Here is a 14,556-nt window from a genome sequence, read left to right as displayed (position 1 = left end):
TCAGATTATATTTTCTAACAAAAATTTTGAATATATTTTCAGGAAATCAAACAAAGAGATCCAAAACTTTTTTAGACGCGTTGAATTGTTGCGATGCAAAAATTTTCAAAACAGTGCATCGTTTTTTAAGGATTGGAGCAACAATCCCTATATCTGTCGCTTCAAGTCAACGCTCTTTTTCCTCACTTCGCAGGCTTAAAACATATTTAAGAAATAAAATTGGAGAAGCACGCCTGAACGGAATGGCTCTCTTGAATATCCATAGAGATATAGACGTGACGGAGGAAGAGATTTTAAATGTTATGGCCCAAAATAAAAGAAGATTAGACTTCAATTTGTGAATAAAATAATGAAACATTGTCTTTTTACCTAAACGCCAACCACCAAACTTAAGCATCTAGTTAGGTTGGAGATCTTCCGATAGAAGTCTTGAGCCATTCTCCTGTACGCCAGCAACTCATCGTCTAATCTCCTCACATTAAACAACAAACTTGATATTAACAAATCGATAGGAGATAACTTTTAAAACTTTTTGAGAAACTTCTATGATAGTATTTAACCTTTATTGTCTCAGACAAGTTATAAACACCAATTTGCATTAAGAAGAAAAACGTATGTGACCCACAAATACTTTGAGTGATACACCAAATAGACGATATAAAAAATGGTGTTGTGTATTATATAACCTAAAATCCTTGCTTTCAAATAATTGCTTATTGCTATCAATTGGAAATCATGAGAGCAGATTCTCACCAAGAGTGGCCGTTACAGCTTTCAAAGACGATCACGGTTTATAAGTGTCTATATTTACTCATTATTATTTATCACACTAAGACGAGTCATTATGTTACTTGCATCATTTTTGTTAACTACATTAAATGGGAGAGATCATAATGAAAGATCTAGACAGGGTCACGGATGGTCTCATGATTTTGACTAAACAAACATAAATTAAAATTTAGGCCACCATACAACATAGATTTTTTCTCTTATTGATATAACGATTTAACAAAATGACCTGGAGTATTTTTTAATCATTTATGAATGCAAGTAATTCATAGTAAATAACGACAATGTTTTTACAACGCACACTTAAGCTCTAAACTATTTGGTTTGCAGACAAAATCCATATTTTTCACGTCAATTTTCTTCACCACGTTGTTAAATAAGCCATAAATACAGCTATAAAAGTAAAGTTATGGGTCAAAACCCTTATCGCAGAAACAACTCGACCGATTTCAACGAAATCTATAATACTTTAACACCCTGATGACACGGATGGAAAATGGGCGAAATCGATCCACAACCAGTAGTCGTGGTGAGTCCATATAACTCAATTTTGAATTCCATCTGATTCCTTCACTTCATAATGTATACATAACAAACTGCTGCGCAAGTGCACCTGAAATCACCATTTTTTTATAGTAGGGGGAAGCTCGAAAGCCGGAGTGCGGAACTTTAATCCGCTTAACCTAACCTACTCCCAACACAAGACTCTCTCACGGGACCACCGGATAAGATATTACTTCGTGGGAGTGACAAGACATTTTAAGTCTCTTCTATATCGCGGACTGACTGACGCCTAATCTGTTGGAGATGTCTCAGTTCTGTCATGATTAAAGCTGCCGCTTCGCAAACAGCTTTCCAACCTAAATGGCAAAGAAAACGAAAGACATAACCAAGCAACACCTGTTCGTGCTCACGACAATGCAATGCTTACTCGTTTTTTAAGCTTGAAAGGCAATGAATTAAAACATTACGCGTGTTTAATTTGACCAGCAAATTAAGATATTAGCTTATTTTGTATGGAAGACTTAGTCAACATAATTATGTTGGCTTGTCATAAGCTATCATAGCTTGTATATTGAACTAGAGGCATTTCCAGTTCATCGCTTTTATCATTCACAATAGTTAGATTTTTCCATAAAAGAAAATAGTTGGCAATAGCGACAGCTAAAAATATAAACCAACCAAAATTTTAAATTCTATTCGATGTGTAAAACTGCAAATAAACACTTTAACCATATTTATTTTGACAATCCCGGTAAACAAAAGGAAGTTTGATTTTAACTAAATTACATTTCAGCAGAGAGTTCGGGCCCGCATTGCCAACACAATTCATTTTTAAGCGAAGATATGAAATAAGCTAAATGCGTTTTATTTGTCCATGATTTAGCTATTAGCTTGTGGTGGTCAATTAAAACACGCCTATTGCCTTTCTTGCCTAGCGAAAAAGCAACGAGTGCAGCATGCTCGTTCTCCATGTAGAAAAAACATGTTTATGCATGCAAATAATACATGTAAATTCAGTAATAGTAAAAAAATAGTACAGTGATCCCCGCTTAAGTGACAATATTTTGCGGCATCGTTGTTTTTTCTCTAAATTTACATATAAAATTACTCGGTTAAGAGCATCCACTTAAATGCCTGTAATATTTAAGGCACAAATACAAAATTGTTTGCAATTTTCCTCTATTAAGTGCCTTTCATTATTTTTGACGCTGAGTGTTGTCAAAAGCAAAATATATACATACATACATAGTTTTGTAATATTTTTTTTATAAGTATTTATTTTATTAATAAGAAATAAATGTGACTTTCATTGTAAAAAAAAATATTAGATCGAAGTATTTGAAAAAAGCTTGGTAAGTACCTCGAGGCACTTAAACGGGATTCATTTAAGAGGCTTTCCTGTCTCAAAAGTCTCTCATGTTAAGAACGGGCACTTAAGCGGATATTACTGTATTTTTAAGTGTAAAAATATTTTTAAAAATAATGTTTTTATAAAATAATTTATATTTTAGCATAAAAATACAACAATATGCGTTGACTTGTATTAGGAAAATGTTTTATTGATATCACTCGTGATCATAGACTTGATTTTCATAGCCTTTCATTGTCATGCAAGCATTTGCTTTTGTCGCTCTGAGTGACATGTTGAATTGAATTGTTTGCTGAGATTGTATTGTCATGTTAAATGAACAAATGATTTGAAACAAGGAATAAGGCTTCTTGTTCAGCAGTTTAATAAATAAGCAGGGATGGGCACCACCACAATCAAACGCCCATCACAAAATGAGATTGTGTTAGTGAGATAGTGTTGATAGAAAATATTAATGAAAAATTGCATTCCTTACAATAGTTAATCTACTACATATGCAAAAACAAAATGTACTATTTTTATTCCGGCGTATAACACACAAACATGTGAACAACAAACAAAGTAACATAGAAAAACAGGCAAAGATTATATTCCGACTCATATAGACAGATAAAGGGACAAGAAGTGTGTAACACACAAAAACTTGATATCGAAAATTAAATAATATTTAAATCATAAGCATAAATTTTAAAACATTTAAAAAGACTTTGATACAAAAAAATAAAATTGTGATTAAAACCATATTATTCATTATAATTTCTAAACACCAAAAAATATTTGAAAAATTGTTTACATAAAGTTATAAATTGTGTTGCATATCACGGCAACTCGACATTGTAGATTTAAGCCATTTTAGTACACGTCCACTATGTGCACGTGCTAATGAATGTAAAAATTAATAATATTTTATATTTAATATATGTAAATTACTCAATTTTAGGGTAATGCAATTATTTATAAAAGTAATTTTATGTTATTTACAATGAAATAATTGTTTTCGTTTTATGCGTCCACATAAACCTGCTCAGTCAACTGCTGATTGCAGACTGATTTTATCGTCGTTTATTTATCGTATTCTCCCATCGAAGGTGCTCGTTTTACGCTCTTCGTGTGTTGTGCGTGTTAGTGACAATCGGTGTGTGTACGTATACTATCACTTACCACCTTCCCTAAATAAAAGCGGCAGCGGCAAATGACTGTCAAAAAATCCTCATGCCCATACAATTTGTATGGCACTTACCCAAATAACGCGACGGCGACGCTTAGCGGTTGGAAAATTCTATTTTGACAGAGCGTTCCGAGGTAAGCGGAAGCGGAATAAAACTTTATATCATCTGCGGCTTTACTTGTGGAAAAATTGTCGAAATCGGACTATACATTTTTAATATCGAACATAAACTCGGTGCCAAAGGGTAATCTTTCACCGACAATTTCGGTAAATCTTTCAGATGCTTTAATGTAATTCGTATAGAATTTTTTTCTTCTAATGATATTATGTGTCTCTGTACCAAAAATGGTTAATATCGGGTCATCACTTCCCCTAGTTTTTTTCACTTCCCAGGGTTTTCAAAAATACGGGAGCTTTATTCCGCATATATCAGTTAATATAGATATCTTAGAAAATTAAGTGAGCATATAGTCTTGGATATAGTGTACCTTGGTGGTGAAAATGAATGGAATCCGTTCAGGAATTACCTCAATCCTTATATACTTTATATTATGATTTTCGTTATTCTATTGGACTTTATGCTGCATATATGTGTGTGTTATCTTCATAAAATTACATCAATAAATTGCGAGAGTATAAAATGTTCGGTTGCATCCGAACATAGATTTTCCTTACTGTTTATTTAGTTACTTAATCTGTTTATTTATTTAAAGTACGTCTTTAATTACAACCAATGGTAATTGGAAAATTTCGTAAAAGACAATATACGTATGTCAAGAAGATATAAAAATACATATTTGAATTTTTCCATAAGTAAAAAAATTGTATTTATAAGGAAAATAATAAAAGTAAGTATTAAGGAACTTACATTTAACGGTAATGCAAAAAATGTATCAAAACAAGCCAGCAGAACCACCATAGCTGTGATAAAATAATAAATCGCTGCGGTCCGTTTCGATGAAAAAATGGAGTTACTTGCTATACTTAGTATAGAGACAAATAATCCACATATATTAGATCCTAATACAACCGCCCCAGTATATTTAACTGGGTGTGTAGCAACCATTCCATATATAGTATTTTGATAAATTCCTCCAGCCACTAAAATAATTAAATTAGCGTTTGTAGATTTTAACTTAACAAATTATTTGATACTTACTATTTAGCAGAACGACTGTGATCATAGTTGTCCAAAAAAAGCCTCCGGGCCAATTCGATGAGTCTACCATAGCTAAAATAACTGTTAGTATGAATAAGGCTAATTCTAACAAAATGCTGAAAACGATACGCGTGGTTAAATCACCCCTGAAATGTATAAAATCTTTATATTATTTGCACCTAAAATTTAGTATATACAAATTACCCTAAATTCACAAAAATGTTTAACCAGTTAAATACAACGTTAGGGATTTGGGCAGCAAAGTTATGATACTGTAGAAAATTTTCAGCATATTCCTGAGAATTTGTTGAATTTCCCAGCTTATAGTTTACAAAGTACTGCAAATAGTTAATATGTTTATTGGAGACACAGTGTCACAACTTATGTCAGAATAAGCTTACATCTTTTGCAGTTATAAACATATTCCACGGCATTAAAGTCCCAATTCCATGAATTACGAAAATTAGCAAAACGAAATTCCATTTGTCTCTTGGTGGTTCCATCTTGAGTACTTTAAGAGAAATTAGTATTTAGTACAATCATTTAACTTACATTTAAATATTTATTTAGTTGTTTACTACATGTTGCACAGAGTATAGTAGTTTTGTTCACATAACGGTTGTTTGTACAAACTAATACCATACCAAATTGCTCAATATAACGAGACAAGTTGAAATGCGTGGTTAAAGGTGTGGTCGAAAAATTCATTTTTTTCATACAGTCAACGCACACCCAAATTGAAAATTAGAATGGATATTCTGGCAGAAAAATTAGTGTTTTGAATTGAGGCAGAAAGCCGCATATATAATTATAAAAATAAATTAAATAACACTGGTCGACACAAAAAATGATACAAAGATCAGACAATGATATTCTTATAGGATTTTCATCGCTGAACACGAATATGACCTCCAAAAGTGCCAATCACGGCGAGATTTTGAGCAAAATGGACTCAAAGTCTCAAAAAACCCTGTGTTTGACATTTTTTGATCACGTGTAGAGAATTATGCTGACGTGATAGAAGTCTCTAATTAGGCGTAAATTGAACCTTAAACTGTCAACTATAAGAATCAAATCGAAAAAGTTCTGAATCAGTCAAAAATTTTCATATAGCACAACTTTTTCATTAATATGTAAGAGTGCTCTAGTGTACCGCTCTATGAGTGCAAGTAGAGCGCGCGCGATTCAGAACTTTTTCGATTTGATTCTTATAGTTGACAGTTTAAGCTTGCATTTAAGCCTAATTAGAGACTTCTAGCACGTCAGCATAATTCTCTACACGTAATCAAAAAAGGCCAAAGACAGGGTTTTTTGAGACTTTGAGTCCATTTTGCTCAAAATCTCGACGTGATGGGCACTTTTGGAGGTCATATTCGTGTTCAGCGATGGAAATCCTATAAGAATATCATTGTCTGATCTTTGTATCAGAGAAAAAGTTACTTTTTGTCGACCAGTGTAATTAAATAAATACGAAGTGTTATATCTAACCTTTTCGCAAACATTATGCTTCTTGGTACTTTGTATATTGCTCTAAAATTTAATTTTTCAAATCTAAATTTTGATTTATTTCAATGCACACCAAGCGAGACAAAATATTTTGCTAAATCGAATTGTGTTTCGCTTGGTGTTATTTATAAGAAATAATTTTTTACTTCATAAATGCAAATATTTCAACGCACAGTTTCGAATAAATGTTGTGCAACAGCCCCAGCTGAGAAAACTAGTTGCCTGAATGTTCATATTCAAAAACTATTGGGGGCGGGATTTCGCCATTTATGGACAATTATTGAATCACAGTTATCGCTTGCACAGACAGACAGACATCTGGATTTCAAATCTACTCTTCACCATGATAACTCGTTTAGTTTTATGTGTTATAATACAGTACAGGCTATTCGGACTATTGTCACTAAATTTCGTACCAAATTTACATTGTTGAACTTGGAAAATTTTGCGGCAGGATTTAGGTGTGAAGCATTTCAAAATACAGATGTTCCAACAATTGAAAACGTGCGACCTCCCACAACACCCAATTGCATGTGAATGAAAAGTTTTTTTATTGAAAATTTGTGTTCAGCGACGAAGCTCTACATATGGTTGAATCGATACTTGAACAAGCAAAACTTTTTTAGAGTGAAGAGGAGCATTACCATTTTACTGAGTTATGGCTGGCTGGACATTGATTATAACCTTTTTTTTCTAAAATGAAAGAGCAAGAGTTGCGTAAAATATGGTGCCTCATTCCACATAGCACGCAAAACAATTGACCCACTGAGAGTCGAGTTCCATGTACAATGTATTCTGTTAATTGGCCGTCTAGATCTTGATATATAAGACCTCTAGAATATTTTTGTTTGACTATGTTAAGGCTCATGTCTATAGTCTGGAAACAAGGTTGAGATACTGCTCGAAATTTTGGAAAAGTATACCAAACTGGACTAACCGGATAGAGCTTTTGAGACGCAGCCACGGACAACATTGTATTGATTCAAATAACGGTTTAATGCATTTTTCTGAATTGTATGTATCCATTTATACTCTCGCAAAATGTTGCAAAGAGAGTGTTATAGTTTTGTTCAGACAACGGTTATTTATATCCCACAAAACTAAACGAGTTAGATATAGGGTTATATATATAGAAATGATCAGGATGACGAGACAAATTGAAATCCGGATGTCTGTCTGTCAAACTGTTCGAGCAATGGATAACTTGAGTAAAAATTAAGATATATTGACGAAACTTGGTACACATTTTCTTTGTGACTGTGGTAGCTCACAAACTTGAAAAAACCAACTTATACAGTGTCACAACTAAGCAATAAATAAAGTTATGAAAGTAGTAATTAGTACAAAGGATCTCACTAGGGATAGACATATTTGGATGTAATTTTTTTCTAAGTGGGAGTAGCCTTGTCGGTACTAACTTTTTGCAGTCATTTCCCTTACATACCCCATCACACACCATAAAAACAAGTAAAACCGTATCTTAGAAACTACACGACCAATTTCAATGAATGGTACTTCTCATATAGTACAATTTTCGTTGAGTTTATAATACATAAATCAGGAACCAATGCAGATAGCGAAATAACAATTTACACAAATACTGTATTTGAGGTATGGCATCACCGTATATCGAACATGAAGAACTCAGTGCCTAGGGTTATTTTTTACCGAAATAACGTCAGATATTTTAATGCAATTCGGTGAGAATCTTTTTCATCCAATAGGGTGTCTCTTTACCAAAAATTGTTAAAATCGGGTTATAACTTCCCTATTATGTAATCAAAGAAAAAATGTCCCACTGATCGGATATTTTTCGTATCAAAAGTATCAAATAATCGGAGCAAAAATACAACACCTATTTGGAGATAAAAAAGAGCATTATAAAAATAAATTGAAGCGCATGCAAAGTTTGCAAAGACTTTTAATTAAATATGAAGACATTGATGAGGATGCCACAGGTAATATTGTAAAAATAAAAAAGCGCATTAATGGCATGAGAAACTTCTATAGAAGAAAATTAAGTAAAATAAAAAATCTGATTGTAGTCGAAAGCCGTTCATGTGGTGCAATCGCGTCTCTAATGAAGGAACATTTTTTTTTATTACAGGCTCCACCATCGAAGGTAGTCCTTTATAATTTTCGATACTATTTGAGAAGTGGTACGTGAGAATACATTGCCGCATTCTTCATAAAATTGTTCGCAGAGTTGCTTTCGTATTTTTGCCTTTTTGCCAACTGAAATTACAATTTCTTCTTCTGATGCCATGACCGTTTACTTCAATGTCAGAGAACGTTAAATATAGAGAAGGTTCATGTGTGCTGATTGTCACACTGGTCCGCTTTTCGAAGGAGTACTCGTTTCTATAAGCGTGTTTCACCACTTGTATCTATAAGCGTGTTTCACCACAGTTTAACATCAGAGGGCTCAAAAATAAAAGATTTGAGCGTTTTCAGTGTTAAATGAGATAAATTGTGTTAATTTCAATATTAGTAAATGTACGCTTACAGATTCGCTTATATACAATGCGCCAACGACTTGTATATATTTATATATGTATGTAATTTATAGATATATATGTAATTATCTAGTAGCAGCAAAGATACGCACTCGCCTCTGTGCAGCAAAGAACGCCCGTCAACAAACACAAGGAAGGTTCGACGTCGAAAAGCTGCAATCACAACCGACAGCCGAACGATTTTCTACTCGACTTGCACTCCTGCTCTCTAAGAGCACTCATCAGCATCTCGATATAAGGGAGCTGTGGAACGGCATCTCAAACTCATTGCATACCGCTGCAGCCGAAACAATTGGTCTCCGACAACGCCAAAAAACCAGTTGGTATGATGAGAATTGTCGTTCCGCAGTGGAGAGAAAACAGACTGCCTACCTCGCAACGTTGCGATCGACCACAACACGTTAGGGGTGGGATAGATATCGAGAACTGAAGAGGGAAGCGAGACGCATTTGCAGACGTAAAAAGAAAGAGGCCGAAATGCGTGAGTATGAAAAGCTTGAAAAGCTGGCCGACATGGGTAATGCTCGAAAATTTTATGAAAAGATGAGGCGATTTACAGAAGGTTTCAGGACCGGAGCATTATCATGTAGGGACCGAGGAGGTAATCTGGTAACGGATGTCCAGACCATACTGGGATTATGGAGGGAACACTTCTCCGACCTGCTCAATGGCAGTGAAAGTACAACACCAGGAGATGGCGAACCCGATTCCCCAATCGATGACGATGGAATAGATGTTCCATTACCCGACCATGAAGAAATTCGAATAGCAATTACCCGCTTGAAGAACAACAAAGCGGCGGGGGCCGATGGATTACCGGCCGAGCTATTCAAATACGGCGGCGAAGAACTCATAAGGTGCATGCATCAGCTTCTTTGTAGAATATGGTCGGAAGAAAGCATGCCTGACGATTGGAATCTTAGTGTGCTCTGCCCAATCCATAAGAAGGGAGACCCCACAATCTGCACCAACTACCGTGGTATAAGTCTGCTCAATATCGCATATAAGGTTTTGTCGAGCGTATTGTGTGAAAGACTAAAGCCCACCGTCAACGAACTGATTGGACCTTATCAGTGTGGCTTTAGACCTGGAAAATCTACAATGGACCAGATATTCACCATGCGCCAAATCTTGGAAAAGACCCGCTAGAGAAGAATCGATACTCATCATCTTTTTATCGATTTTAAAGCTGCCTTCGATAGCACGAAAAGGAGCTGCCTTTATGCCGCGATGTCTGAATTTGGTATCCCTGCAAAACTAATACGGCTATGTAAGCTGACGTTGAGCAACACCAAAAGCTCCGTCAGGATCGGGAAGGACCTCTCCGAGCCGTTCGATACCAAACGAGGCTTCAGACAGGGTGACTCACTATCGTGCGACTTCTTCAATCTATTGCTGGAAAAAATAATACGAGCTGCAGAACTAAATAGAGAGGGTACAATCTTCTACAAGAGTGTACAGCTCCTGGCGTATGCCGATGATATTGATATCATCGGTAGCAACAACCGCGCCGTTTGTTCTGCGTTTTCCAGACTAGATAAAGAAGCGAAGCGTATGGGTCTGGTGGTGAATGAGGACAAGACGAAATATCTCCTGTCATCAAACAAACAGTCAGCGCACTCGCGTCTTGGCTCCCACGTCACTGTTGACAGTCATAGCTTTGAAGTTGTAGATAATTTCGTTTATCTGGGAACCAGCATTAACAACACCAACAATGTCAGCCTTGAAATCCAACGCAGAATCACTCTTGCCAACAGGTGCTACTTTGGACTGAGTAGGCAATTGAAAAGTAAAGTCCTCTCTCGACGAACCAAAATCAAACTCTATAAGTCGCTCATTATTCCCGTCCTGATGTATGGCGCTGAAGCGTGGACGATGACAACATCCGATGAGACGACTCTTGGGGTTTTCGAGAGAAAGGTTTTGCGTAAGATTTATGGCCCTCTAAACATTGGCAACGGCGAATACCGCAGACGATAGAACGATGAGCTGTACGATTTATACGACGACATTGACATAGTTCAGCGAATAAAAAGACAGCGGCTACGCTGGCTAGGTCATGTTGTACGGATGGAAGAAAACACTCCAGCTCTGAAAGTATTCGATGCAGTACCCGCTGGAGGAAGCCGCGGAAGAGGACGACCTCCACTCCGGTGGAAAGACCAAGTGCAAAGTGACCTGGCTTCACTTGGTGTTTCCAGTTGGCGCCAAAAAGCAAAAAGGAGGAATGAGTGGCGCGCTCTGGTGGATTCGGCTATAATCGCTTAAAGCGGTTCCTACGCCAAATATATATATATATGTAATTTATAGATGTTTTGTTTATATTTGATATTAAAGGACATGCGCACATACATACATATGTAATAAATGCCTACCTCATTATTTATTCCTAAAAATATTTTATACATAAATGTAACATAATGATATATTTATATATATGTATTTATTTACTTTGGTCAATAATATTTTCTATAATATCACAAAATCATAAACATCCGGATCGGATTTGTAATTATGTGTGCATGTATACAAATATCAAAGAATCATTCTAATTGTGTACATATGTCAATTTGTCAACATTCAATATATGTATGTAAAAATGTGCACCCATGGCTTTATGTAAAATCTTCGTTGCCCCAGACACCCAATAGCCGAAGCCTATGATTTTTTGTTTTCATTTTAAAACGTTGTAATGATTGTGGAGCGTACGCAGACAAAAAGGCCAGCCCAACATATAATGTCTTTAAGTTTTATGCCTTGTTTTTACAAAAATCCAAAGCAATTATTAAAAATATGATTTAATTTGTTGGTAGAATATTAAAATGCATTTAAATTTATAGATAACCAATTAATACTTTAATATTTGTCAATACATATTAAGCGAAAATATTTTTACGGCGAGATCACTTGAAACGGCCCTGTAAAGCTCGATGTGTGGAAAAATTGGGGGCCGCCTGCGCAACGCTACATTGCATTGTTGGTAGAAAATCGGCTTGCCGTAAATATGTATGAGCATGCAAACATATCGCCATAAATTTTTGCGAGCCACAGAATTTTTGCTGAAAAATATTTTAAATCGACTCAAGCGCTATGTTGCCACTTTTCTCCCTAGGATTTTGCGGCGTTGCAACATTTCCTTCTGAAGGGAAATTTAGAAAAATCTTCTATTTATGATTTTTGTCATCGTCGCGAAAAGGCGTTTGTTGGCTTGACATGCGGAGAGATGTGTATGGCGCTGCTTTTAAGAATGAAGCAACTTTGCCAAGAGAATGTGCCGCCTGCTTTCATTTTTTTGTTGTATTTACTACAATATTAGGCTACGTCGATTGGCTGCCATATTGACTTGTGATGCTGCTCATGCGTCTTGAGACGTTTGTTGTTCTTGTAGAACAATGCTTTTGATTTTTTGTAGTTGTTGACAAACTTACGTGCACGCATATGCAAATGTAAGTTTGTGTATTTGTTCAGTGACATTCAAACATATGTATGTATATGCATACAGAGCAATGCGTGCACATATGACATGACCTTCACTGATAAGTGATAATGAGACAATTCGAATTTTTGAAGACATATCAACAAAAGTACATATGTACGTAAATGCTTATGTATATAGATATACATATGAATGCAAGTTTAGAGTTATGAAATATGTAGTTTATTTTAGTATTGTACGAAATGTATTTAGTATAAAAATATAAACATATTTTTTATGAAAGTATGTACAGACTTATGTATATTATTATTATTATAAAACATTACATACATATACTTGTCCGTTTGAATATTTTTTCTACAAATATGCCTCTGAAATCGCATAATTCATTTGAAATGTTTCCTATTTTGGATGCATTCATAAATATCCGCAAAACGAATTTCGTATCAATTGTATATACATGTATGTATGTGATTGGCGTTGCAACCGTTTAGCCGGTTATAGCCGAATCGACGATAGTGCGCCACCTGTCTCTCTCCTTTGCAGTTCGGCGCCAGTTGGAGATCCCAAGTGTAACCAGGTCGCTCTCCACCTGGTCCCTCCAACGGAGTGGAGGCCTTCCCCTTCCTCGGCTTCCTCCGGCGGGTACTGCATCGAACACTTTCAGGGCTGGAGTGTTTTCGTCCATTCGGACAACATGACCTAGCCAGCGTAGCCGCTGTCTTTTTATTCGCTGAACTATGTCAATGTCGTCGTATAACTCGTACAGCTCATCGTTTCATCGTCTGCGGTATTCGCCGTTGCCAATGTTCTGAGGACCATAAATCTTGCGCAAAATTTTCCTCTCGAAAACTCCTAGTGTCGTCTCATCTGATGTTGACATCGTCCAAGCTTCTGCACCGTAAAGCAGGACGGGAATGATAAGTGACTTGTAGAGCTTGATTTTGGTTCGTCGAGAGAGGACTTTACTGTTCAATTGCCTACTCAGTCCAAAGTAGCACCTGTTGGCAAGAGTTATTCTGCGCTGGATTTCGAGGCTGTATATACATAGTTAACATATAAATGCATCAACATATAAACAAAAAGCTCAACATGCGTCAAGAATAGAAATGTAAACAGCTCTGTTAAGATGCACTGTTAATATTTCTCCTTCCGAGCCGACCGTGGTGAAACACACTTATAGGATTTTGTTAGTTTTTGACCATTCACACGCTGGTCCGCAATTGGACCTTCTCTATATTATACGTTCTAGGTAAATGGTTACAACGAAATTATGTCTGAACATGTCGCACAAATGTTAGTGAACTGACTTGCTATCCGGTATGCATGTGTATATCACGATTAAAGAAGAAGTAGCATATGTATGTAAGTTAGCGATTATCTATCTTCGCCAGAATCACTCAATTTCTTTGTCAATGTTAGGGATGTTATTTATTTATTAATAACAATGATAATAACATACTGTCGTTTTCTTCCATTTGTGTAGCTAGAACATCTTATTATAATTAAATTAACTAACCATACCAGAAAAACGTTAATCATATTAGTCAGATAAATTAAACAAGTTAGATTTAGAAACTAAAGGATGCATTATTCATTGCACTGAGTTCACCGTAAACTATAAATAGATAATACAAAATCTGAATGACACAAAATCTTTTAACAATAGTTCGAAACGGCGAACATTACACATTATATTTACACATAAAAATAATATCTATACATATTTAGAGATTTTACTTTGTCTGTAATATGAATTACAGTTGTTTTTTAGAAACATGTATATATTTACCTATTCCCATTGTATTGAAACACAGCCCGTTTATGTATAAAAGAAGAATTATAATTTAAAGGTTTGAGTAAACTTTAATGCATATTTGTTACTTACTACGTACGTAAAAATACAAATCAATTTTTATTTAAAGTGTTGGCAGTTATGTAGATAGCGTATTAATGAACGGACTGTTACTTAATACTTGTTAAGTTGCTACATATCGCTTATCTCAGATAATATTTCAAAAATAAATTTATAATACCCACTTCAAGTACTGGATTACAATAAAGTATTATTATTGTGAATTTTGTATGCGCATACTATGCGTAAGAAAT

General features: G+C 35.3%; 1 protein-coding gene across 4 annotated transcripts in view; it reads right to left on the bottom strand.

Moving 5' to 3' along the window:
• LOC105219659 (equilibrative nucleoside transporter 1) overlaps positions 1-14,556 on the bottom strand; it is an 89,674-nt gene that overhangs the window by 59,851 nt on the left and 15,267 nt on the right. For 2 of the 4 annotated variants that reach the window (XM_011195949.3, XM_011195951.3), the window contains exons 2-5: positions 5,391-5,500; positions 5,194-5,327; positions 4,990-5,135; positions 4,699-4,931 (exon numbers count right to left, since the gene is read on the bottom strand). In XM_011195949.3, the coding sequence (XP_011194251.2) occupies positions 4,699-4,931; positions 4,990-5,135; positions 5,194-5,327; positions 5,391-5,492 (615 nt within the window). In that variant the 5' untranslated portion in view covers positions 5,493-5,500. Of the gene's footprint in view, positions 1-4,698; positions 4,932-4,989; positions 5,136-5,193; positions 5,328-5,390; positions 5,501-14,239; positions 14,267-14,335; positions 14,464-14,556 lie in introns of those variants that run through there. The other 2 variants (XM_054225440.1, XM_054225441.1) reach the window with 2 other exon arrangements.

The sequence above is a fragment of the Zeugodacus cucurbitae genome, chromosome 2 (genome assembly GCF_028554725.1).
Source record: "Zeugodacus cucurbitae isolate PBARC_wt_2022May chromosome 2, idZeuCucr1.2, whole genome shotgun sequence".
In the NCBI taxonomy this organism is placed as follows: Eukaryota; Metazoa; Arthropoda; class Insecta; order Diptera; family Tephritidae; genus Zeugodacus; species Zeugodacus cucurbitae.
Note: the sequence above shows the minus strand (reverse complement) of the source record. Positions and strands in the feature narration are given on the sequence as shown.